The sequence below is a fragment of the Astyanax mexicanus genome, chromosome 10, assembly GCF_023375975.1.
Source record: "Astyanax mexicanus isolate ESR-SI-001 chromosome 10, AstMex3_surface, whole genome shotgun sequence".
Lineage (NCBI taxonomy): Eukaryota > Metazoa > Chordata > Actinopteri > Characiformes > Acestrorhamphidae > Astyanax > Astyanax mexicanus.
In genome coordinates this window covers 25,387,389-25,415,287 of record NC_064417.1, presented here as the reverse complement: position 1 = coordinate 25,415,287, position 27,899 = coordinate 25,387,389, and the positions used below count along the sequence as shown (strand labels likewise).

General features: G+C 40.0%; 1 protein-coding gene across 12 annotated transcripts in view; it reads left to right on the top strand.

Moving 5' to 3' along the window:
* prom1a (prominin 1a) overlaps window positions 1-27,899 on the top strand; it is a 111,105-nt gene that overhangs the window by 35,091 nt on the left and 48,115 nt on the right. For 8 of the 12 annotated variants that reach the window (XM_049483943.1, XM_049483941.1, XM_049483940.1 and 5 more), the window contains exons 2-3: window positions 22,909-22,967; window positions 26,464-26,490. In XM_049483943.1, coding sequence (XP_049339900.1) covers window positions 22,909-22,967; window positions 26,464-26,490 — 86 coding nt within the window. The remainder of the gene's footprint in view (window positions 1-22,908; window positions 22,968-26,463; window positions 26,491-27,899) is intronic. The other 4 variants (XM_049483945.1, XM_049483942.1, XM_049483949.1 and 1 more) reach the window with 1 other exon arrangement.

Below are 27,899 nucleotides of genomic sequence, written 5' to 3'. Positions count from 1 at the left end.
GAAGCCACCCATGTTTGGCTATGGTCTGATCACAGTCTGTGTGTTTTCACTGTATGCATATTAGGATTGTGCGGTATTGAAGTTTTTCATACCACCATACCGTCGTCAGATTATATGGTGGTATGTGGTATACGGTATTGGTTGGTTTGGTTGTTAGGGTTTTATTGCCACTCCAGCACAAATGTGGATATTTGTGGCGTAATTCTGTGAAAATTAGTGCAACCTGTAGAGTTTATTGAGTTTTTGCTGTATGATCTCCGCAGTGAGAATCCCCACCCCATAACCAATCAGTGGTTCACTGCTCACTGCTCTTTCATTGTGGATGAGCAGAATGTATTAAATGTCCCGTTTTTCAAAGTACAGATTTGGCACGTCACGTGGTTAATATACCGTCACTATTTTACAATACCGTCACCATATTTAAATACCGTGGTATACCGAAATACCGTCATACCGCCCAACCCTAATGCATATAGATGTCTCAGAGCCCAGAGAAGTCAATGCCATTTTTGGACATGGTTCACATTAGGCTTGCATTTGTGAATGTAACTCCATATTGTAGAGCTTGACAAAAAATGTAAAAATGTAATCTATTGCTATAAGTGGCCGTGATTTAGATGCACCATTGCATCTTGTTTTGGTACATTTATGTTTCCTTTCTTATTCCGATAAATGTTTCCTTATACTGGCTGTTTGCTTTGTTGTGTTTTGCCTTTCTTGTATTTGTCTTCATGTGAAGCTGTAACCAGAGTGTCAGTCTCTCCACTTTGTTCCGTCTCAGACATTCATTCAAATCAATTACACAGCGTGGCTAATGGCCTAGTCATTCAATCCAATCAATTAAGCAACACTGCTAATCTCTGTGTTTTACGCCCAGAGGACGGCCTCCGGCAGGATGACGGATAAGTGGAGGGAGGAGAGAGAGCTGTATTGTGTTGAATAAATGCTTTGATGTTCAGTTGGATGTTTTGTTTAGAAAGCTGGATTTATACTGTACTTTAGTGGCAAATGTGTGTTGTGAAACGGCATCTTTCATTATAGCTATAATAGTTTTTGCTAAATCAGATAGGGCACCTTAACAATACCACATCATCCACCTAGGAGCACCTAAGCAACATCTAATAAGCACTTTATATCACTTAGCCACTAACTCAAATACTTTTCCAACACCTTAGCACTTAATCTACCATAGTTACCACCCAGCAACACCATGGGACCTGCTTGGTAATAAGTAAAAACCACTTGATATACACAGTATTAATAAAAACACCTGATTGCTCATTGTTTATTCCAAAATCAAGTAACCATCTCTACTCTCCAGGGAAGACTTTTTACTCGATTTTGGAGGATTACATTAAATTCAACTACCAGTAGCATTTGTGAGGTCAAAGTGTTGGTTAATCATACCAACCTAATTCCCAATTCATCCCTACCTCATTCTCACCTCCTCCCCAACTCATCCCAACCCTTTACCAGCTTCCCAATTCATATCGAACTCATCCCCGACCAGTCCCCAACTCCCTAGATCATGCCAACACATCCCCAACTCCTCCCAAACTCATCCCCACCTCCTCCCCAACTCATTCCAACCTTTCACCAGCTTCCTAATTCTTATCGAACTAATCCCAGACCAGTCCCCAACTCCCCAGATCATGCCAACACATCCCCAACTCCTCCCAAATTCATTCCAAATCCCTCTCTAACTCCCCACCTCATACCCAACTCATCCCCAACCAATCCCTAACTCCTCAGATCATGCCAACACATCCCCAACTCCTCCTAAATTCATTCCAAATCCCTCTCTAACTCCCCACCTCATACCCAACTCATCCCCAACCAATCCCTAACTCCTCAGATCATGCCAACACAGCCCCAACTCCTCCCAAATTCATTCCAAATCCCTCTCTAACTCCCCACCTCATACCCAACTCATCCCCAACCAATCCCTAACTCCCCAGATCATGCCAACACATCCCCAACTACTTGCAAACTAATTTCCACCCTTCTCCAACTCATATTCAACTCAGCCCGGACCAATCCCCAATTACCCAGATCATGCGAACACATCCTCAACTCCTCCCAAATTTGTTCCAAACCCCTCTCCAACTCCCCACCTCATACCCAACTCAGCCCTGACCAATCCCCAAATCCCCAGATCATGCCAACACATCCCTAACTCCTCTCTAACTTATCCCCACCTCTTCCCCACCTCATCCACAGATGCCATTTATTAAGTGTATAGAATTTTTGCATAATATTGAATCACATTGTACATACAGGATTTTCCAGAGTTAGTCTAGTGCAGAATCACACAGTCATAGCTAGTTTTGGTCCAAAGAAAAAGTGCAATAGAAAGCTAGTCATCATCCCTTTTCCTTTTTGGACATTATGCATGCATGAAGCAGCTTTATGTGGAAGACCTAGTTGAGTACAACATCCCTGGTGCGCTAATAATATGAGGTGATGTGCCTTACACATTCATTCAAGGCTTTCTATCTCCACAGCCACTTTTGGGAGACCATGTCATGAAAAATTAATAATGGAAGCAGGGTGTTTTTTGGAGGGTGGATTGCTGCAGTAAAAATGGTTGTTCTTCATTTCTTTATCGCCTGCCCTCCTTCTCTCCCATGCTGGAGAGGAGATACAGAAGTTACTCATTCTGATAGTGAGTGTAAAATATGAGTGACAGATTGTTCCCTGCAGGAAGGAAGAGTGAAGTGGAAGATGAGATGATAGATGGATGACTGTAGTAGAGATTGGGGTAAAGTATAAAAGAATAGCACAGCCAAACATCACATTTGCACAGTTTTTCTTCTTATTGGCAGAGTAATCAATCAGTCGTGACAAATGTTTTCATAGACTTATGCCTATGACAGGACTTATGCCTAGCCATATATTTCTTTTTTGGGCATTTCCCAGGATCATCACTGCCATCAGAAAATTTGTACGTTGCAGCTGGAACAATTCAGGCATGGTGCCGGAGTGACTCCTTGTCCGGATGTTCCCTCATGTTGGTTGGCTTACAGAAAAAAATTGGTGACCAGCTGCATTAATTCATGGTGCTCTATACTTGATGCTTAGCTGAAAATTTGGTAGATCATCAATTGATAGCTAGGCTGCTTCATGTTTTCAAGCCACATATATAAATTTCTGGTTAGTAGAACATTTTCTGAATGTCACAATTAACATTTAGAATGAAGAACATTTGTCAGCCAAGTTTTTAATGTTTTTAAATGTTCTGGTAATGTGGTGTAGCAATGTCACTTGTGTCAATATTTAATTTTAATTTTTTGAATGTTACATTTAACCTTTCCATGATGTTAGTATTAGTGTAGGAAAATTATGTGAAAGTCATTCTATAACATTGTGATGCGAACCATTATTACTTCATTATAGGTTAACCTATAAAATTACAGGCTAAACTCCACTTTATACCCCAGCCTGGAGAGGGTTTTTCCTGCATCCTGGGTAGCTGTGCCAAAACTAGCTTTTCCTTTATTTTATGTCAGATGGGTTACAATTTGGTGTTTCATCAATGGAAAGGCGTGTTGGAATGATGAAATGTAGGGTTGTGACGAGACACTAACATTACGAGACGAGACACGATACTGGGTTCACGAGAACGAGACGAGATGAGATTTAAAAATAAAATTTTCAAGAAAATGTCAAAAATGAAAAATGGCTTGAAAATTAGTTTGACAAAATCATATAACACAAACTTAACAGACTGGTTTCTCTCACACATTGATTCTATAAGAAATAGATATAAGAATAAGTAAAAATAAAATAAAAAATAAAACATTTCTAGGTCTTATATAGTGCAAACAATAACTGCAAACCACAACCAGTCATATTAAGCCTATGGTTTGTGTTTTTTTCTCTTAAATTTCTTGTAATTTACCTGTACATAACCATAACCAGTCATATTAAGACTATGCTTGAAGTTTAAACAGAGACAGAACATTTTTTTAAGTACAGTACAGAGCTAAGGGATTAGTACAACTGCCTATGAAACAGTCACATGTAAAATTAACTTACAGTACTTACTGTGGTTTGTGTCTTGTTGGTCACACTGTTACTGTTTATTGTTTCCACTGGAGCCAAAATGCAGCCAGATATACAACTTAAAAAGTAGCAGAAGCATCTTCTATGCCAGGGGTATTTTATTAGATTTCAGTATGGTCCAGTTAGAGAAAATTATGCTCGGTGTGACTTTAGTTTCCGCCCGTTCTCGTTTTTCCGTCTATTCTCGGGCTCCCTATCTCCTTATAAAGGCGTTTTTATTTTACCCTGACAACACAGTTTCGATCCCGCATGAGAAGCGGTGTGTTTATTTATTTATTTATTTATTTTCCTTACCGCGTCTGCACAGATCTGATTGACTGAAGAGAGCGTTTGGTGATCTTACCCCACACGTGATTGGTCTGTAATTTACTGCGCCACAAAGCACGTATACAATTAAATCCTATCGCTACTGTGTTGCCAGATCCCTCTTAAAAAGTTCTCCCGCGAGACAGGTTTAATCTTGATGAAAAATATCGTGCCACACCCCTAATGAAATGTTAAAAACACTAAGGGGAACCCAGGCTAGAAGATTGTTTTATAGAGGTGGTGTGCACTGATAGACACTAAAGAGGCTCAACGGTGCTGCGAGTAATGTGAGTAATTGACAAATTATGCGATGCATTAATGCCCTGCAATGATTTGATCAGAGACAGATAAAGCAGGAACTGACAGCTCAGTGATGGTACAGTAAGCATAATGGTGATCCCCAGGGCTTAGTGACAGAGCAGCAGAGCAGTCACGTATTACCCTGCATATGCACTAATACACACACACACACACACACCTTCCATGCAGTCACTCCTGTCAAATCCCTGACACATCTCTCACGCAGGAGAGCAGGATATACACACCAACTATTCCCACCCTATCACAACCTTCCTCCACCATCTTCAGCAAGCAGCCAGCACACACACAAACACAACACACACACACACACACACAAGTCAAGCTTCATATCACCATAGCAGCTCGCTCTGCTCTCTCAGTGGGTAGCCCTCTGGGAGCTTTAAAATGGAACACAATGTCAGTATCAGCCTGCTGCTTGCCAATGAGAACCTCATCACCACAACTCAAAAACATATCATTCAGCCAAGCTGGAAACCATCCACTGATCTCTTACTGGGTTTTTCAGCTGCTAAACATAAATCCTCAATGACATAAGTAGTTCACCCTCAGAGATCCAAAGTTATCTTCATGTTGCTGCGATGTAGATATGCAGTTACAGTATTAAACATGTCTTTTTACAGAGAAGGGTGGCAAAAGATTTCTTTAGATCTCATTTATAGAAGAAACACCTTTGGTTGCCTAAGGCAGTGAGTCTTAACATGTTTTAAAGAGACCACCAAGATGGTCTAGCAGTAAATCTCAAACTGGTCCCAAAAGAGATCTTCAAATAAACCAGCTATTGTTGGTACAGTAGTCCCAAGAGACCACCGTATGATCTAGCAGTGGTTCTCAAACTGCTCTTGAGGGACCTCCAAATTTGGTCAAAATGACCATCCGATACTCCCAGAGGACCAGTTGCTTATTAAAACCTCAAACAGAGGTGTCTCTATCCCCAGATAAGATTTGAATAACTACATATTGAGTATTGGCTAATATTCCTACAATCATTGTGTTTTAAATGTTTTCCACTTAGAAAAAAAATCACACAATGTTACCAGTGCTGGGAGGGTGAAGGCTAGAGCATGTTTTCCCCAAGTCACATTCCAGAACAGCCACTGTATCATTTTGGATTGCATCAGTGTATAACAATGTGTGACTATCACACAAAGAAGGCCGCTAAGTATTTATTTTTTTATTGAGAATCTTTGGGGTGTGCTGGAGCACAGACCTTGCACAGTGGTTCCAATATCTTATCATCAATGCAAGATCATGGGGGAAAAGTCTGACATTCAGACGTTTGAGGAAACCATGCTACAGTTAATGCGTAGGAGGGGGCTCTATGTCTGCTAATGTTGATTTTGTGTTTAATTGTTGTGATTTACTTATAGATGTATAGTAACAAAGTAGAACTACTTTACTGTTTAATCTGGAGTATAATTCTTTAGGGCTGGGGCGACGCGTCGACATAATCGACGTCATCGATTACAAAAATACATCGATTTGCATAACGTGCGTCGGCGCGTCGTAAACATGGCGGCGCCTGTGGAGAGCATTAGAGGTTAGAGAGATTTGCTTGTTCTGGTGAGAGCTACTCACAGGTGAAGGTTCTCTTTGATCTCCTCGTGCTCATATTCTAGTCCCATTCATAATTCTGCAGCTCCCTCAGTGTTTTCTGCCGTATTTTGCGGCTAGCGCGAGCGCTTACAACTGACACCGCGGACCGCGAGGTGCCGCCGCGTTTGTGCCGAATCCGACTCTCTGCTGAATCTGACTCCCGCTTCGCGGACAGAATCGGCACAACACCCCCGCTGTAGAACTGCGGTAGTGAAAACAGCGCTTATAAATAAATTAGTTTAGTTTCACTTTCAGTTTTCGTTATTTTTTTTTTAAATAAAAATATAATTAAAAAACAGACGCCTACATCTCAGACTATTTTCTGGAGCCCGGGTCGGATTTACGGGCGGGCCTCGGGTCATGTCGGGTTCGGGCAGAGAATCTAAGCTCTAGAGAGCATGGACTCCGGAGAGCAATCTCCAGCTACAAAAAAACGCCAGCGGGCATCTAAAGTTTGGGAGCATTTCACGCAAAAGGGCAACAATGTGGTCCTCTGCCATACGTGCAAAAGGAGCACTTGAAGCGCAAACATCCAGGAGCACTATGTCAACAGGGTCACACAGTAAGTTACCGTTTACATCAGGGTCTCCGCGGGTGTCCTTAAAAAGACTTAAGGCTGTCTAACAAAGGTTTTAAACCTGCCACAGGCAGAAATTATACATTTTTGGTTTATATTTGTGCATGGCATTTCGCAGTTTCCAGAAACAGTAGCATTATTCATAAGTTCAGGTGTTTAGCTAAGCTAGCTGCCTTAAGTTATTTTAGCTAGCGCCGTCGGCGCTGCGGTGTCACACCGTTTTCTGTCACCGTCGGAATTTTGTGACCAGTGCTCACGGTTATGAGCGTCCATTGGCAAAACGGAAGCTTTCCCTAAACTGAACCGTTTTGGCCAGTCGGGGTAAACATTAGAAACGAACACGTTTCGAATCGGCCAGTGCACCGGTCTGCTGAGAACTACTTGCCCGTGGTCACAAAATCTAGCGGTCACAGAAAACAGTGCAACACACGGTTGTGGTGTATGGGAGCTTATCCATTTTTAGCGTTATAGATCTAAACAACGTGCTGTACATGTAAGTGATTATAAGTGTGGGGTTTGGTTTAGTAGGCTTGTGTTGTTGTTGTTGTTGTTGTTATTATATATAAATATAGTAATTTATCGTTTGCTTTAAAACGTAAAATAATTATTTAAATATGTTTCTCAATGAATAGATTAGTCGACTAATCGAAAAAAATAATCGTTAGAATAATCGTTTAAAAAATAATCGTTAGGGACAGCCCTATAATTCTTTCTCTCCTAGTTCCACTTTTTACTTCACTAGGTATGTTTGTAAGATAAAGTATGTAAACCCTTTGGAATTACTTGGATTTCTGCATAAATTGGCCATTAAATGTGTTCTGATCTTCATTTAAGTCACAACAATAGACAAACACTGTCATGCATATATTTCCTTTTGTGTTGTATTAGTTTAAGCAGACTGTGTTGGTCTAGTGTTGTGACTTAGATGAAGATCAGAAAACATTGAATGATTAATTTGTGCAGAAATCCAAGTAATCCCGAATAGTTCACATACTTTTTCTTGTAACTGTATTTTCACTCTGATACATTTTCTAATGTGATGCATCGATCCTCGTTACAATTATAAAATGTTAGGAATAATTCCAAACCCATATTATTACTACCAGATGCTATGCACTGTCACCGTTCAAACTTTGTCTGCTTTTAGTAATAACTATATATCACAATATATGTACTTTTACTTTCAGTAGTTGAGTAGTAATTTGCAATACTTATGTACTAAAATGTTAAATACTTTAGTATTTCCACTTGTTGTGGAGCTTAAAGAACACTCCACTTTCTACTCACTTTTTTTGATAGGGTCTCTAGTACTTTATACGTGTCTGGATTTAGTATAGTGATTTTTATATCAGAGATGTTCTGAACTGGTGTTTCTGATGGGTTCTGAGCTTTTCTAGTGAGAGGAATTTTCACGTGGTTGATGATAATTTTTGTTTTTTAGTTCCTAAAAAGAGTATTTTATAATTTTTACTGTTGTTGTATTAGTAGCTTGAATTAGTGTCTCACAGGCAGAGTGAATGTTTTGGTTTAAATAGGTGGTTAGGGCACAGGATAGAAATATAAATATTAGCGTTTTTTATTAGTGTTTTGAGTGCAGTGTGTGCCGATTGGTGAGCCTATGAGTCCCTTGTTAAACAGTTTTATGTTGGGCGCTGAGTGGTCCAGCGGGCTAAACGCCGTCACTAGGATCGGGAGATCGCTGTTTCGAATCCTGGTCATGCAGCTTGTCATCAGCTGCCGAAGCCCTGAGAGAGCACAACTGGCCTTGCTCTCTCTGGGTGAGTAGATGGCTCTCTTTTGCCTCATCACACCTAGGATGATGTCAATCAGCACAAAGCATTTGTGAACTGATGTACAGGAATTGAGTCGCTGCACTTTTCTCCAAGCATGCTGTGATGCTATTTGGCAATTCTGCATCAGCAGCAGTTCAAGAAGAGGTGGTGGCTGACTTCACATGTATCAGAGGAGGCATGTGCTAGTCTTTACGTGCCTCCTCATGTTGTGGCATCACTAGTGATGGGGATATACAGCTGACTAGCAGCTGAATGGGTGGGACAATTGGCCTAGCTAAAATTAGGAGAAAAATGGGAAAAAGTTTAAAATTAAAAAAAGTAAGTTTTCTGTAGTTCCTGTATTAACTCCAGGACTGATACCAAGGTGGGCATATTGTTGCAGGCTTAATAATATGTAATTTACATTGGTAATATTTGATGTTTTCCATTAATCGGCCACATAGATTTCTCCCACGCCAGGTTTGGATTCTTGGACGTGGTGCTGACTGCATTATTTTAAGGAAACTGAAGCTTGCTGGGGGGTGAGATAAAACTGCTGAGAAAACTGTAAGAGTGACACTGACTCCCACTGTGTGTTGGCACTAAGGTGTGTATGTGCCTGTGTGTTAGCGTCGCAGCCAACCCTGACTCACTGGGCCCTTCAACCTCTCTTTTGTTTACCGCTGAGCCCCTGGGTCTGTTTACTTCCTGCTCCATGAATGGGAGCACGGGCAATCAAACCAGGTCAGAGAGAGAGACAAACTCCAACACAGAGAGAGTTCGTAAGAGACTGGGAGAGAATTAGACAGAATCTAAGTCTGGTGTGTGTGTGTGTGTGTGTGTATTCACTGAGGAGCATGGGAAAAGAGGACAGGACAGAGCAACAGGCAGCAGAGCTTGTCGCTAGGAAAGTCTGCCAGTGTGCCACTCTGTGACCTTATGATTCTAATCTTATCATATACAGTACATATACAGTCTAATGCCATGGTTTGGACTCTTGCCTAAAACATAGAATTTGTAGCTAATCAATAAATGTGGTTTGTATTGCTTTTTAAATAAGCTACAAAAGCTCCTTTTACCTATGGAATATTACAAATGCCACTGCCAGTAACAGATAAAAAAAATCTTCTAGTTCCGATACCTGGATTTTTTTTTTGTTTCCCTCCACTCATGTTATATTTAAATAGCTGCTGGCAGCAACACAAACTTACAGCACAATGTATGGTTTACAGATGGCAGGGTCTTCTTTTCATGAAAGTTTTGTCACAAGATCAAACGTAGAGCTGAGAGGCTAATCAGTTTTTTTTTTTTTTTTTTTTATTGTCATTTTATTCTACTGTTGTTACCAGTGATGTCTCTAATGGGTAGATGTCTCTAGTGATGTCGGTAATGAGCAATGTAATGCGTTACTGTTATCAATCAAGTAATCAGATTAAAGTTACATATTCAAGTAACTGCATTACTTTTTTGTCATTTTCTTTAGTAAAAAGATATTGTAATGTTGAAAGGATTGAGGAGAAAGATGCTTACAGTCACTGCTTTATTGCTGGAACTGTCGGCCCAACCATGCCAAAATAACAACAGGCTAGCGAGCTAACAAACTAATAGGCTAAAGCTAGCACTCAGGCTAAACACACACACTTACACAGCGAGCACACCTTTCCACATCATTCCACCTCGCTCACCCAGCCCCCCTACGCTTAATCACACGCTTGTCTTATACCCTAAAAACAACAGTGCATGTTTTAACAGTCCATAAATACAGAACATTACTGCAGATTCACTACAGTTTATTTTTACCTTCTACTTGCATCTCGGGGAGTGAAGTCTGGCCTATGTGACACACATGTAACATCACACTGCAGGGAGAAGAGAGAGATGAGTGTTTTGCTAGCTGGAAATACAGACACTATTTCTGATCAGCTAAAGATGATCACAGTGCTACCTAGCTTCAAAACACAATGTCACATTTGAATAAAGGTTCGGGGTCGCTGCGGAACACTAACAGAATAAGTCCCAAAGGTGAAGCAAAGCTTCCAGTAAAGTGAGTTCTGGGAAAACTGTTATGTTGCGGTCGGCAGCAACTTTTAAGTAACTTAAAAGGAACGTTAAAAGTAAAAGTAAAAGTAAAGTTAAAATCAGGTAATTTACTAAGTTACTTTTTAAAGGGGTAATCTGTAATCAGGTTAATGTTTCAAAGTAACTATACCATCACTGGTTTTTACTTTCCCCACTGTGTGTTAATGTCCTGTCCCCTTACACAAAAAAATCTTGTGCATAGTCACAGCTTGCGATGTGAAAGCAACATGGAGAAGAGCTTTGCCATCCAGACATGTAAGCAACTGAAGCATCATGTTCTAGAGCCAAAATTCATGTCACAATATATAGTCATACTAAATAAAAATATAATAAAAATGTAAATATAATATAATTCTAATATAAATATGAACAAACTAAAAGCTACCGAAAAACTACAGAGAATGCCTACAATGGATGTCTGTACAAATTCTAAAAAAAAAATGGCATGAATATTTGTTTGCTTTACATGTAATGGCAGTGTTCCATAATGTTCAGTAGAAACAGTTACTCCAACAAAAGCAGGATAAGTTCTTTTTAATGCCCTTTATTTTGGAGTAAACGGTAAATGAGCATGTATGTCCCAATATATGTGTCTTTATAGTGTGTGTGGTGTCATGCAGAAATATAATATTTTCAAATCAGCAGTTTTAAAGCAGAAAGAATTATTTTCATTTCAGGACTTTTTTTTAGAGCATTTCTATTACACAATTCATCTGCAGGTGTCCCAATACTTTTGTCCACACAGCGTATGTGTATTTTCGTGTGAAGGAGAGCGAGCCAGAGCTAGAAGTTGAAGTGAAGGATATGGAGTGACAGGTTTCTCCTCACCTTTCTGCTCTAATCAGCTCACCCACACTCCTCCTCCTCTCTCGACCTTCCGGAGTCTCTCACTTCTCCTCGTTCCTCCTCTCACCGCTCTCACAATCCAACTCTTCCACAGGAGAGACAGATTGGACAGCATGACTCATTAACCACACTGCAACTTCTCACACACTGCTGCTCTTCCTCAAACACACCCACGCTTCCTGCAGAAAAATATCACCAGAGTGTTATGAATTCCTGCTGTTTAAAACTGTAATTATTGTTATCCTAATTCTGTCTTCAGTTTTCAATCAGAAGTGATAATAATCTTTATAATGAAGCAAAAATGATCAACAGAAGTTGATAAAACTATGTTTCATTTGTTGGGATGTGCTCAGTTTGTGAGGATCATGGAATACATCATTATAAGATCAGACATGCATAATTAATCTGACTTTCCGAAGTTCCCTCACAAACAAATGTACAAAATTGTACAACCATCATTTTTCACTGCAGGTTTATCTTATTCATTGTATTATGGACACCATATAAAATTGTAAAATTGGAAGGTGAGTTTTAGGGAGTGTATAGTGTCTATATTTCAATGAAAATATATATGTTTGACACCACGTATTGATAATGTATTGCAAACAAAAACATTACAAGTTGATAGATATTTTGTACCACCCCCAATAAATACATTTCTACTACATTATACTATAGTTACTATAGTTATGTTTTATCAAATAGTCATGTAAACAGAATATTCTGATTTCTTACATGTTTACACCACATTACACCAGCTTATACTGAAAGTTTATTGGCTGCTTGCAAAGCAAAAATCTAATCAAATTTGATCAACTAGTAAACTCTTCCTGCAGAAAAATATCACCAGAGCGTTATGAATTCTTGCTGTTTAAAACTGTAATTATTATTGTACTAATTCTGTCTTTAGTTTTTTAAATCAGAAGTGATAATAACCTTTATAATTAAGCAAAAATGATCAACAGAAGTTGACAAAACTATTTATAAGTTTGTGAGGACAGTGGAATACATTATTATAAGAGCAGAGCTCTGAACAATTCTGTACTTTAAGAATGCATCATTAATCTGACTTTCTGCTAGAAGTTCCCCCAAGAACAACTTTACAAAAGAAAAATTCTCAGAATTTTACAACCAACATTCTTCACTGCAGGTTTACCCTATTCATTATTTTATGGCCACCATGTGGAGTAATGATGCAGTTAGAAAGTCAAATTGGAGAGTGAGTTTTAGGTAGTGTACAGTGTACAATGTATTGCAAACAAAAACAATACAGGATGATAGAGATTTTGTACCACCCCCAATAAATACATTACTACTATACTAAACTATAGTTACTGTAGTTATCTCATTTGTCAAATAGTCATGTAAACGGAATATTCAGATTTCTTAGATGTTTACACCACATCTTACTCTAATCAAATCTGTTTAACTCGTAAACCCATTACCTGATTAACCAGGTTTGTGTAAATGCTTTGATTTAAATGCATGAATTACTGACAAACTCTAATGTTCTGCATTAATCATTTACAGCTTTGAAAAAAAATAAGTGACTAGTTAAAAACTATGAGTTTCTTTGATTTTACTGAATTAAAAAACTTTGGAATATAATCAAGAGGAAGATGGATAATCACAAGCCATCAAACCAAACTAACCTGCTTGATTTTTTGCACCAGGAGTAAAGGCATAACGTTATCCAAAAGCAGTGTGTAAGACTGGTGGAGGAGAACATGCCAAGGTGCATGAAAACTGTGATTAAAAACCAGGATTGTTCAATCAAATATTGATACTGAACCCTTAAAACTTTGAATAGGAACTAGTTTTCTTTGCATTATTTGAGGTCTGAAAACTGTTGTCCGAAGTTTATAGAATACAAACACAATGTTCATTTTACACAAATGTATATCTATAAATACCTTATTTGTTTCTGTAAAAAAAATCTGTATGTCAAATATGAGTGTATGTTAACATTAGGTTTAAAATTGTCTAATCTGATTGACCGGTAGAGAAAGTTTCCAGTGTTTCAGATCAGATCTTCTCCACCTTTACCCTTTAATTGAACTTATTCTGATGCAAGTAGCCGTAAGTGCAATCACCTCACACTACAAAAACATCATTCTGCTTTTATCGAGCATTCATATTTCATGCTTTGTTCTCTCTTTTTTTTGGGTCATTTTTTAAAGCCTTTGTTGAGTTTCGTACAAGAAAAGCCTCTCATCAAACCACTGGTGCTACATTCAAGCGCATCTGTCCTCTCTCGAACAGCCTTTGTAATCACGTCACTGCTCTTTTCTCACCCAGAATGATGTAACCGAGGTGCAATCCCTTGGTGTAAAAATGCTGTGTTAATTACTCTGCATTCAGGTCAGGCTAAGTAGACAAGATTAAGGATCTCTGTGGTAAAAAGCATCCTAATAGAGGGGTTGCTCCTCATCTCCACTATCATTAGTCATTAGTCGTTACTGTATCAACCCTTATTCTGAGCATGAAAACGGCAGCATGCGTCACTGAAGGCCTCATTCGTGGATGTGTGTGTGGGACCACCCTTAGCATCTTTTGGAACCCGTCCTAAAGCAGGAAACAGCCATTTGTCTGCCTCTAATGTGTAGGCACAGTTATGATGAATAGAAAAGCCTAATTGGTTGAAAGCAGAGCCTTGAGTGACCCCTTTTTCACAAGGCATCGCTGCAACTGTTGAATAATAAAGCAAACGTCTCTGAAAGAGAATAAAAGAGTAAGAAGAAAGAACATGTGCCTGTCAAAAACGCACTTGTTAGCGGCGTTGCGCATTAGCATTTCTCCCCCAGCGCTACTCCGTTTGGATTGAAAACCCCTGCATTGCACCAAGCGGAGGGAGATTCCTGCTGTGGATCACTGTTTCTGCATCACTTCCTTTCCTTTTCTTTTAAGCATCTTTGACACAGAGAGTTTAGAGTTTTCTTTTATAGATACTTATAAACCACTTTTGCATAGTAAACACTGTGAAAGTTGCAGTCAGTTTCTCCGGTGTTACAGGAGTAGAGAAGATCAGAACCTACACCATTTTGCCTCTGATCAGTAATAAAATATAATCAGTAATAAGTTAGCATTAGTGTAACTTACTTTGTCCTTAAAGATCGTATATGTATTATATTTTCAATACTAACTGTACTATTAGGCTTTACTGTAGCATTGCAACGCACTCAGAAGGGAGACACTGGGTGTAGCATTAACTCTGAGCTTTTATTAACACCGCTCCACTCTCTACATTGTACATACACATCCAGGTACGTTCCTCAACTGTGTCCCACCAGATACCTGTACTATGCATAGGTTCCCATGCTCTCAGTACATCTCCCCCTTTTAGCTATATGTCCACTTTTACAATTCTGGAACTTGTTACACTCTATGCTTGTAGAAAACATTAAGTATTTTTCAGCCTAGAACAACAGCAATAAACATTCTGTAACCACCTTTTCTCCCCCCCCCCCCCCTTTTTTTTTTTTTTTTTTTTTTTTTTTTTTTTTTGCAGTTAGAACACAAACTCAAATGTCCTCTAGGGGTCAGGGTTGACTTCCTGGATACCCCAAACTGTGCAGGGATTATTCTGCCCTGTGATTCCACAGTTTGCTATGTGAAACACTGGTGGTCACAAGTTCATCCTAACTGGTGGTCTAACGACTCGTCCCGACCTAGTTACCGTGGGGTCAGGAATCACTCTGATATGTGATCTGTTTCGTCTCAGCTGGCCAGACGGAATGTCGACATTGTAAGACCTCGGTGTCTTGGCCTGGCCACTGACAGTTCCTGTCCCTGTGGCGTTCTTCACCCAGACTCTCTGGCCAGGTACAAGCTCCTGTTTAGTCTTTGTTCGATGTCTTTTGTTGTACCAGAAAGCTTGCTTCTGTTTCAAGTCTTGATCCTTCCTTCTGAAAGCTTGGAGGTTGGGCCAACCTGGTCGAAGCTTCTTCTGGCTAGTTGGCAAGGGGGTTCTGATGTTGCGTCCCATCAGCAGTTGTGCAGGAGACGAACCATGAGCTAAGGGCGTAGCTCTGTAAGCCATGAGTGCTTTGTGTGGATCCTCCCCCTTTTTCAGAAGCGCTTTCACTGTCCGTACAGCCCTCTCAGCTTCACCATTACTTTGAGGATAGTGGGGGCTGCTGGTCTTGTGAGTAAAGTCATAGTCTCTGGCAAAGGCTGTGAATTCTGCTGCGGAGAATTGTGGTCCATTGTCAGTGATTAATGTCTCCGGGACTCCGTGGCGGGCAAATATAGACTTCAGCTTGTCAATCACTGATACTGCAGTAATGGATGTCAGATTTGCCACTTCCACGTAACGAGAGAAGTAGTCAATAACCACAATGTACATGGCACGGTTCCACTGGAACAGGTCCGCTGCCACCCGCTGCCATGGTCTGTGCGGCAAAGCTGTTGTCAGCAGTGGCTCTGGTGCAGTTTGAGCCTCCCGTGCACAGATTATGCAGTTCTCCACCTTCAATTTGATTTGTCTTGACAGTCCAGGCCACCATATAGACTGCTGTGCTCTAGCAAGACATTTCGTCATGCCCTGGTGACCCTCATGTACTGCATTTAGCATTTCTTCCTGCATTATTTCAGGAATGACTAGTCTCTCACCTTTCAGCAGTAGGCCATCCACCACTAGCAAATCCTGGTGATACTGCCAGTAAAGCTGGAGTTCCGGTGGAAGAGCTTTCCGGCTGTTAGGCCAGCCTGTTTGCACAAGCTCCTTCAGCCTTCTGCAGGTGTTATCAGAGTCTTGCCTGTGTTTTATTTGTGCTAGCTTTCCCTCTGATGCTGGCAACTGTCCAACAATGTGGTTGACGGACACGCAGACATCCTCTTCCAGCTGCTTTTCCTCTATTGTGGGCACCGACCCTATTGGGGCCCTAGAAAGTGTGTCCGCAGCAATCAAATTCTTTCCTGGAACATGTTCAATTTTGTACCTGAAGCGAAGTAGTCTCAATCTGAATCTCAAAATGCGCGGGGGCAAATCATCCAGTGCTCTGCTTCCTAGCAAGGAAATGAGTGGTTTGTGATCAGTCTGTATAAGAAAGTCCATTCCGACCAAATAAGACTGAAACCGTTCACATGCCCATGTCAGTGCAAGTGCTTCTTTCTCTATTTGCGCATATCTGCACTCTGTTGTTGTCATGCTGCGTGAGATGAATGCGACAGGGCGCCAGTCTCCTGATGACTGCTTTTGAGACAGAACTCCTCCCAATCCGAAGGAGGAAGCATCTGCAGCGACTTTTGTCTCTTTGTCTAGGCAGTACTGGGCTAATACTGTGGGTGAGCTCAGTTCCTGGCGTAGCTCGTCAAAGGCTCGCTGTTGTGCTGTCCCCCACACCCAAGTGGTGTCTGCTTTAAGCAGATCTCTCAGTGGTTGTGTGAGTTCTGCTATGCGAGGGGAAAATTTTCCCACGTAGTTAACCATGCCCACAAATCTTTTCACGTCAGCAACTTCTTTAGGTGTTGGCATTTCCCTGATGGCTTTGATTTTTTCCGGGTCTGCTTCTATACCCTGTGCCGAAACAATATGGCCCAGAAACCTAACTTTCTCCACTGCAAACTGACACTTGTCATTGTTGAGGGTGAGGCCCTCCTGCTGCAGCCGCTCCAACACTCTGTGCAGCCGCCGGTCATGTTCTTCTCGTGTGGATGCGAAGACAAGAATGTCATCGGCGTGGCACACTGTACCTTCCAGTCCAGTGAGCATCTGGGTTAGACGCTTTTGGAAGTGTTCAGGTGCGGACGAAATTCCAAACGGAAGTCTTTTATAACAATATCTCCCAAATGGAGTGATGAATGTGGTTAATGGGACTGACTGGGGATGTAGAGGCACCTGCCAGAACCCTGCTGTAGCGTCCAGCTTTGTGAAGACTTTTGCCCCTGCCAGCTTGGCCAGGGTCTCATCTACAGCAGGCAGTATGTGTCTCTCTCGGCAAACATACTCATTTAGATGAGTCAAATCTGAACAGATTCTCACCTTGTTATTGGGCTTTGGAGCCACCACCATCCCGGCACACCACTCTGTAGGCTCCTCAATTGGTTCGATCACTCCTCTTTGCTCCATCCTTTCAAGTTCTGCTTTGACTTTGTCATACAATGGTAGAGGTACTCTTCTTGGCAGTGACAATGCATAAGGTTTGGCATTTTCAGTCAGTTTAATTTTGTACTCTCCTTTAAGGAGTCCCAGTCCTGTGAAGACTTTGGGGTATTGTTTTTTCATGTCAGCCTCCAGTTCTTTAACACTGTCCACCGGGTGCAACAGTCCTAGCTCTGTTATAGCTGGGAAGCCCAACAGAGGTGTAGCCAGTCTCTGTATAACAAACACTGGTTGTGATGTTGTCTTGTCCTTGTATGTTAGGACGGCATTAAACTGACCTCTTAATTTCAGTGGTTCCCCACTGGGGCCACACAGGGGTTTTGTCGCTTTGACTAGCGGGCCGTACAGTTCTTTGGAGTAACTTGATGCTGGGATCACAGTCACATCCGCCCCTGTGTCCAATTTAAAAGTGATGTCTTTGCCATTTACTTTTAGTGTCTTTCTCCAGCTCTCAGATTTTTCTCCTGCTGATACTGCTCCAAGGAAAAGAGTATTATCCTCATCTTCCATAACAGCTCCAACTCTGCCTGACCTGCAGACAGCAGCAAAATGTCCCCTCTTTCCACATTTTCTGCACTCCGCCTCTCGTGCAGCACAGCTATGTTTAGCATGTGCAGGTGCTCTGCCACAACGTCCACATTTCCGACCTTTTTGGTACTCTTTTGGACCAGTACTGTTAAAAGTCTTTCCCGGCTGGTTATCTTTGTAGGCCTTTTTCTGGAACTTTAAAAAATCCACCTTGGCCTCTTTTTCATTTTGAACTGTATTTTCCCGAACCACTGATTGCTGTCTCTTTATTTCTTCATGTTGTCTTATTTGCAACACTGCTTTTTCCAATGTTAATGCACTGTCCAGTTGCAGCTTTTCCGACAGCCCGTGATGTAGTATGCCCACTACCAGTCTATCTCTTATCATTTCTTCCTGTAGTGCACCATATTGGCAATTCTCTGCTAGTTTGTAAACTGCCGAGATGAAGGACTCAGCCGATTCCCCTGGTTCTTGGCACCGTTTGTTAAAGCGGGCCCTCTCATAGATTACATTGTGTTTTCCAATGAAATATCTGTCAAACGCTACTTTTACAGCTTCATATTTCTTCTTATCAGCTTCGCTTAAGCCTAGTGTGCACAAAATGTCGTCAGCTTTATCTCCCATTGTGTACACTAAAGAGTTCACCTGGTATTCTTCGTCTTTACCGTCCAATCCCGCAGCCACGCGGAATCTTTCAAAACGACGACTCCAGTTGGGCCATGAAGAGTAGTCCGAGAAGTCGAAGTTTTCTGGTGGATTTATGGAAAACAGAGAATCCATCGCGTTGCTTTTTTTTTTTTTTTTTAATAGACCTTACTCTCAGCGCGGTCCTCTCGACGGTTCTCCCCCGACCGACGGCGTATATCTCACTAGCCTCTGCTAGCTTAGCTCGCCCCAGCACTGGCTGCCTTTTTTTTTTTTTTTTCTCTGCCCGCAGCGCGGTCTTTCTTTCCCCGACAACTTCTTCCGAACGATGTCCAAGACGGGATTCTTCACTTCTGACACCATGTACTATTAGGCTTTACTGTAGCATTGCAACGCACTCAGAAGGGAGACACTGGGTGTAGCATTAACTCTGAGCTTTTATTAACACCGCTCCACTCTCTACATTGTACATACACATCCAGGTACGTTCCTCAACTGTGTCCCACCAGATACCTGTACTATGCATAGGTTCCCATGCTCTCAGTACACTAACTATGTACTTAAATCATCAGGATGTATCATCAGATGTAAAAAAAACATGCTAGGTTTAAGCACAGGCAGCACTTGATAGTAAAACAAAGAAACTGCAGCAGAATAAGCATCAGGCATTTTAGCATCCTTCTATAAAGCTTCACGAGCAGAGACAAAGTAAATTGCAGGTTAATACTGGCAATGTGTTTGATAGATTGACACAATTTAGAGATTACTAAGACAGTTACATTCTGAGCTAAGTTACCTGTTAAACTGTAAGTTAGTTAGTTAGTAGTAGTCAGTAGTAGTCAGTAACTGTAGAATCCCGGTCATGCAGCTTGTCATCAGCTGCCAGAGCCCTGAGAGAGCACAATTGGCCTTGCTTCTCTCTCTGGGTGGGTAGATGGCGCTCTTTTCCCTCATCACTCCTAGGGTCACTGCGTCGCTGTGCTTTCCTCCAAGCGCACTGGATAATCAGCAATGCTGCGTCAGCGACAGTTCAAAAACGGAGTCTGACTTCACATGTGTTGGAGGAGGCATGTGCTAGTCTTCACCCTCCTCGTGTTGTGGCATCACTAGTATTAGGGGATATACAGCTGACTTGCAGCTGAATGATTGGGACAATAGGCCTAGTTAAATTGGTGGAGAAAAATGGAAGAAAATACATCTTTAAAAAAACAAAAGAGAGAAACAGCTGATTATGGGATTTAAATGCACATTAAATGCCCAAAAAGTGTAATATTCTGATTTAGTAAATGAAAAGTGAGTAAATATGTAATCTGTTGTATTTATAAATATCTGTTAAATTTGAATGTGAATGGTATTGAGGAGCCCTTAACCCTCCCCCATTTCCTTTCTGTCCCAGCACTTTATGTATTGCGGTGCAGTTAGAAATAAACGATTAATCGAGACCGAAATTTGCAATCAATACATTTTTATAATTAATATTGATGATTCTATTGATTATGTTGACTATTCATTGCAGCCCTAATTTATACTTAGAGGAAAAACTGTTAATTAGATTAGAAAACTAGATTTATTGAATGCTTCTGTGATTTTTAAGAGCTACTAATGGAAGAGCTTGAACTGGTTGATCTGAGAAAGCAGTAAACACAGTGTTTAGTAAAGATAAAAGCCCATTCTATTATCGTTTGTTCTTCACGCTGTTTGCTGATGCGTTTGTTGTGTTTCTGGCTGGCTATTCATTGTGGTTTCATCTGGCAGATTAGTCTAATAATGAGTTCAGTCACTCGCAGTGAACAGACATGACTCCCGCAGCAGACAGAGCCACAGTGTGATTAACTCAGCCGACTGGCCCAGATGTGCGCGCAGTGTGTAGAGAGGATGGAGCGCACTGTAACATGTGGCAGGCTATCCAGTGATCCGTGGCTCATCCAGCATGAATTTCCATGTCAGTTGTCAACTGAGGCTCTCGCTGTACATCTAGACTTTAAATATCTACAGTAATTTCTGAATATATATATATAGTAGCTCTGCAACTGTAGCTAGTGTGGTGGAACTGTGGTGAGATCTGAAACTACAGTGTTCTGGGTGTACAGTGTTATTCTAGTGCCATTTTATCAGTGCTGTTGTTCTGCTGTTATTTATACATGTATTTTCCAGTGCACTCATATAATCAGTATAATGCCACAAAATGCCATGTATCACAATAGATGTTATGCAAACATGAGCAATAGTCACATCAGTTGATGTGCATCATTTGCACAGTTCTCATTTTCCATGACATACTGTTTACACCAGAGACAGATATTTAATAGACAGACTGCAGCATTAATATTAGAGGAGGGACCAAATATCAGTATTGCAATATATTGTATTGTTTGTTAGTGATACATACAATGGTGTCTGGAAGTTTGTGAACCCTTTGTGAATTTTCTATATTTCTGCATAAATATGACATAAAACATTATAAGATGTTCACTAAATGTAAAAGTCCTAAATGTAAATAAAGAGAACCCAGTTAAACAAATAAGACAAAAATATTATACTTGTTTATTTATTTACTGCGGAAAATGATCCAACATTATATATTTGTAAGTGGCTAAAGTATTTGAACAGGGATCTATCAAAGACTGCTTTTCACAACACATGTTTGTGAAGGTGTATCAAAGCATTAACCCTGGAGATTTTTCAGAAAAGGACCTTAGAAAAAGTGCAGTAGATGCGCATCAGGCTGGAAAATGTTACAAAACTATCTATAAATAGTTTGGACTTCACCAATCCACAGTCAGACAGATTGTGTAGAAATGGAATAAACTCAAGACCCTCCCTAATAATGGTCAACCAACAAAGATCAAAGAAAGGTGTCTAATAAACCACAGAGAAACTTCTAAGCAACTGAAGGTCTCTCTCACATGTAAATGTTCATGAATCCACCCTCAGGGAAACAATGAACAATGGCAGGGTTGCTCTCTTCAAAAAGAACATTGCTGCTCATCTCCAGTTTTCTAAAGCTAATATGGACAAGTCAGAAGGATGGAAGAATATTTCGTGGACGGATGAGTTTAAAATAGAAATTTTAGGTTTAAATGAAAAGCACTATATTTGGTGAATGGAAAAAATGCATTCCAGCATAAGAACCATATTGCATCTGTGAAACATGGTGGTGGTAGTATCATGGTCTGTTACTGTATTTGGACGAGGAAGGCTTGTCTTCATTGATGAAACAATAAATTCTGTATTATATCAGAGAATTCTAAAAGAAAATTTCAGGACATCTGTGCATGAACTGAATCTCTGGAGAAGGTGGGTCATGTAGCAAGACAATGACTCTAAGCATACAAGTAGTTTTACCAAAGAATGGTTTAACAAGAATAAAGTTATACTTTTAGGTGATTTTTTAGGTCATAGTTATGGAGAAATTAAAAAAAAATATCAAAATCATTCAAAAACTTTCAAGCACCATTGTATATCAAGAAGTGGCATCAAATATTAATATTTATTGTGAAATGTAGACCTGAAAGGCTGACACCCCAAATTTGACTTAAAACTGACACCATTAAATCCATAATTCCTGTTTTTTGCTTATTTAGGAGTATTTTATCCACTTTTGTAACAAAGATGCTGTGAAATAGCATAAAGAATTGTCTTGCGATATATTGAGTATCACAGAATCACAGTAAATCACGTGACCTATAATCATGGGCGACGTATTATGATAATATTGTATTATGAGATGCTCTATAATTTTCACCCCTAGTATGCAGTAGTGGTTAGAACTTCATATCAATCACAACTCACAGCATGTGGCTCTGAGTTCACAGGCTAAGCTAACAGTTGCAAAACATCTGGGCTTTTGCTCCCGGCGGACTGTGCGAAACCTTCCTGTATGAAAACAAGCTGATATTTTCAGGCCCGCTGTGTTGTGGCTGTGGGAGCAGCTCCAGGGCGCTTGGTGGAGAAGCAGGCCTGGCTACAGTGGGCGCATTGTTGCTGTCTCTGCGCTAGCCCATGAAACCGGTTATGTAACGTTTTGCGGCCTCCTCACTCTGACTCTGTTTTTCTCCCTCCTGTCGTTGCAGATCTCGTCATCCGGGTGGCGAAGGATAAATTCGGAGCCATCAAGTCCGAGTACCAGAAGGTAAGAGGGTGTCAAAAGCGTGCTTGTGACCGCGCAGGTGACTCCTGGTGATCTCTCGACGTAGCTAAGCTGAGAAGACATTGTCCCCCTGTATCTGTTCCCCGACTGGTGGGTAATTGTTTGTGAAAGCCGAGGACAAACCCTTTCCTCCCATTATACCACTGTGGCGGAAGAGCCGCTAATTGGTTTTGGCATCAGCTTCCAGTCCGAGCCCAGGAAGGATCCGTGTGTTATAGTTTAATAGCGGACTTTAATTAATCAGCATCTCTGCTTTTGAAGTCGGGGTCTCCTTTTGTGGATTGGATGAGAGGTGTTGTAGAAGCCCCCACTAGATAATAATGAAGAAAACATGACTCGGGCTTCTAAGGGCCACTGATGGAATGACGGGCTGAGAGATGCTGCTGAGTATGTTGCTTGCTCTCATCCACCCCAGATAACCACAGTACTTTACACATTTAACATGACACATAAAAGAGAAGTGCAGTAAATAATTATATTCAGGGTTCGTACGTTCATGAAAAACCTGGAAAAGTCCATTTCTATTTTGAGAATAGAAATTCCAGGCCTGGATAAGTTTTGGAAAAATAAAAATACCCAGAAACTTTTGTTTTAGTGTTTCAGTTTATTAATGGAGAAAATCTATTTTGAGCTACAAATACATCAGCTCAGAGTTAATTCAGTAATTTAGCCCGGAAAAATGGATCTGACACATTTTATTATTGTTAAAAATTGTGTGTCAGATTCATTTTATACCTACTATATTCAATTCAATTCAATTTTATTTATATAGCGCTTTTTACAACAAAGGTTGTCACAAAGCCGCTTTACAGGAAAAACAGGTCCACGCCTCTTATGAGCAGCACCACAGAGATGCCAATTTTATGGTGACACAGTGGCAAGGAAAAACTCCCTTTAAGAGGAAGAAACCTTGGAAGGAACCAAGACTCAGTCCGAGGAACCCATCCTACTCGGGTTGACCCGCTCAGTACAAACAAACAACAAACAAATAACAGAACAAAAACAGTACAGAGAATTAATGTGAACTATGGCTAATATAACAGGTACTAATTTATGAATATAAGAATGTGATGGGCACAAACTATAGAGCTATGGCTAATACAGAAACAGATACTGTGTGTGTTAATGGTAATCAGTGCAGGGTTGCAGAGCCGGAGAACAACACAGCGGGCAGTGGAGAGCCAGGCTGGGAACATCAGGAACAGGGCATCTCCATACATGTAAAAGAGATAGATAGAGAAAACAGAAAGGAAAGGAAGAGAAAAAAAAAGCAGAAGTTAGATCATTTCGATTATAGTTTAGCTGATTTTTGTTTTTATATTGTCTATCTCTGCACTAATTTAAAATGGAATGGTAAAAAAATGGCCTTAAAGACATAAAAAAGTCATTAAAAAATAATGGAAATGTATTGGTCAAAAAGTGTATGAACCCTGTATATTTATCTGATTTTTCACTGAGCCCAAATGCAGTTAAAAAGTCATATGTTTGATATTTGACATGTGCTTGTTGGTTAAGAACAGTAGATGATAGACTAGCATTGCTACAAATTACTGGGCTTGGACAATCTCATCTCAGTAAATACATCCCTCAAATCCTAAAATACTTGGTTCAGAAATGTATGGAAAAGCTACATTTAACAATTTGAAACCAATAAAGGTATAAAAAAATATTGATCTTATTTAAACTTTGATATTATGGTTCCGTTTCCTGTAGTTGTTTAGAAATTAAAACAAAACGATTCACATTGTTGAAAAACTGTTGCAAAAAAAGGGTAAAGCCAGACTTGCCTACTCATTAGTCACACCCCCTTCTCTGAGACCAAACGTCCCAGACTGCCTTCATTGAGTTTACAGTGTAGCCTAAAGGAGCAGAAGCAGAAGTGGATTTTGTCCTGTTAAGTGTAATGTTTCCACAGTAAAAGTGTAATTCATGTATTTTATGACCAGACCATTTATATTTCCATCCAGTTACACAAATGACAGTACCAGAGCTCAACTCTGTTTACTCTAGTTGCTGCAGTGTAGCCCCTGAACTGCTAATAGAAGAAAAAATAATGTTTTAAATTAGGGGTGTCCAAACTACGGAGGTATTTTAGAAATAGAATGAAAGTTGGCCCGCTGTTAAGCAGGATTTTATAATGTGAAAGTCTAAAAGCGTAAAAGTGTTCAGTTGTAGCACAAAAAAACGGGCAAAAGAGTCTAAAAGCGGAGAGAGTGTTTAAAAAACGGGCTAAAGAGTCTAAAAGTTGACTGAATTAAGGAGTTTAATATCGTGAAATGAAACATCAATTTAAAAAATCTTAGTTTACACAACACCGTCAAAGATAAAATGTGTGTCAAGTAAAATGGTGTGTAAATGAAAGTAATCAGGAAAATGTATTATTTAAAGTGGTATATTTCATTATTTGTTTTATTACAGAGTCTGTGGCCCGTGACTTCAAATATATTTCTCCTTCTGGCCCCCAACAAAAAAAGGTTGGACACCCTTGTTTTAAATAATATTTGGACTCCAATTAGGCCAAACATTTTGCAAGAGCACTGGCCGAAGCAAGGTACAAATACTACTGAGTCTGCCAAGTCTACACTACACTAAAATGAACTGGTTGGCTGGTTAACATCTGGCTGAAACTATAAAGAACTTCATACAGAGTTTCTGTTAATGTGACCAACAGCACAGTAATGCCATGTGGTCAATAATAGTATGATTTAATGAAGTAGTTGCCTTACAGCTTGACTACCGCAAAGTGTAGTGCCGCCTTTATTGGGAAAATCTAAATTCAGCAATATTAGCACAGGAATAAAACTACCTGTGCTGAATGGTTGGGGGACTTCAGTTGAAATAGCAGTTTACAGGGAAAAAAAACTATGCGGATGGATGGAGCTGCACTTTATATTTGTGTCAGCCAGCAGAGTTGCCAGATCTGTGGTGCTTTCACTTTTTAGAATGTTTCTTTTTACAGTAAATGCCATTTATAGACTAAAGTAAGTCATACAACAACACTGCACAAACCAAATGAAGATTTGGATGAGTTTTAAGCTGGTTGGAAGATGTGTGAGCATGTATTTACATAGAATAGATTGATGACAGTTTAATTCAGTGTTTGTTAGCAGTGTACACTAAGTCTTTTTCCATGTCCTGTTTTAATCTAAATAAGAAAACTACAGATTAAAGGTACTGTGATTCCTCCATAATCATCCACTCATTCTCTGTGGGTACGTCACTGTTGCCTTGATATACACTTAAGAATGAGGAGTGCTGGAGATGCCAGCCACATCTAATTAGATGCTATCAGATGATTGGTTGTGAGCCCTGCAGAGGAATAGCAGGTCTTGTTCCTGGTTCTTAAGTGCGTTGTTTGTCTTTTATTTGCCTGTTGCTTTTTTCTGATCATCTGTTGTGCTCTTTTTTCCCCCTGTGTTCTTTTTTTTGTCTCCTTTGCTTTTTTTCTGCATGCTTCTCATCATCTGGCCTCCCCCAGCCAGAGAACATTGTTCTGACACTGCAGGTAAAGTGTGCACTGAGTCGGTTTCCTCATCTCCTCTTTCAGCCGACCCTAACTTTATAACCCCACCTCCTCCCTCAGTCCACACGGCCTGTCCCGTAGATCCTCTCCATGCTCTTCTACCCCTCCGGACTTCGGTTAAAGTTTTTTTTTAATGTAGCTGTCTACCACTTGTTGTGTATAAATAATAGCAGATTGAAGATTGTTGACTTATTAGGTTAAACAACACTGGAAGTTTTTTCATTGGTTAACAATTCATTGGAAATTGATTTTAAAAATGTCAATTTGCAAAGCCTTTGTCTGTAGTAAAGCAGTGCTGGGACATATTGTGTTACTGGACTCTGTGCTACAGCATTTACACACTTACACACAGCACATTCACACTTTCATCAAGATAACAAAAAAAAGAACTCTGTAACTATTAAAAGTAGAAGTCTTTTCTTTAGAGAATTTTCACATGAAGCCAGGGAGATGTGAATACTGTTTCCTACACCTTCAACAGACTCTCTAAAGAAAACTGGTACAGAAAATGGTCTGGCTGAGCCATATGGCAACAGCGCTTTTAGCTCAGAATAACACTGCACTAAGTCTTAATTTTTAGCAGTGAACAGAAGAATTAGAGGTCTGACAAGTAAAAAACTGCAGTAATAAAATCATTGCTAAGCTAAGATGAGAAAATAAAAAGCAGCTTTTCTGGTCCATAAAACACTGCTACTGAACTATTAAAATTGACTGGTATCGTTTATAGTAAAATATTCAGTTAGGCCAACATAAAATTCTAATAAATAATTACAGAGCATTTTAAATTTCGCATTTTATTTTTTTAAGTGTTTAGTCAACAGTTCATATTAATTTGAGCCTAAAAACATATTAGTAAATGACTTGAAGGTTAAATTACTTAAATTTGGTCACCTTTAATATGTTTACTGTTTATTTCCATCTAAAGGTTATAACTCTTACATCACCTGGGGAATGGGGGACTTCCTGACCATGGAGGGCTGTGGGGTTGACAGGATTTGAATTTATAATCTATGTTCTTTTGATGAGCAGGCTGAGAAGAATTACGTCAGAACCATGTTTTTATGTCATGTAATATCACAGCTGTCGAGTGGCCCTACGGTCTAACTGCTGCTTAACAAGTGTGAGAAGAAAAGTGGTCGGGGGCATCGTGATATGGGAAAGTTCTTGCCTGTAGGTGGGAATAAACAATGATAAAGGAATGGAGCAGTTATAGACTAAGCATGTTACACAATATTTTATCAGTTTTAGCTAATTTACAAATTCTTTTTGCACTCAACTCAATATATATGGTTAAATAAACTAAGATACAGACGTAAAAATGTGAGTTAGGAGAAATTTTGACTAAACACACTTACAAATTTGTAGGTAATTTGGCAAAATTTTAGACACAG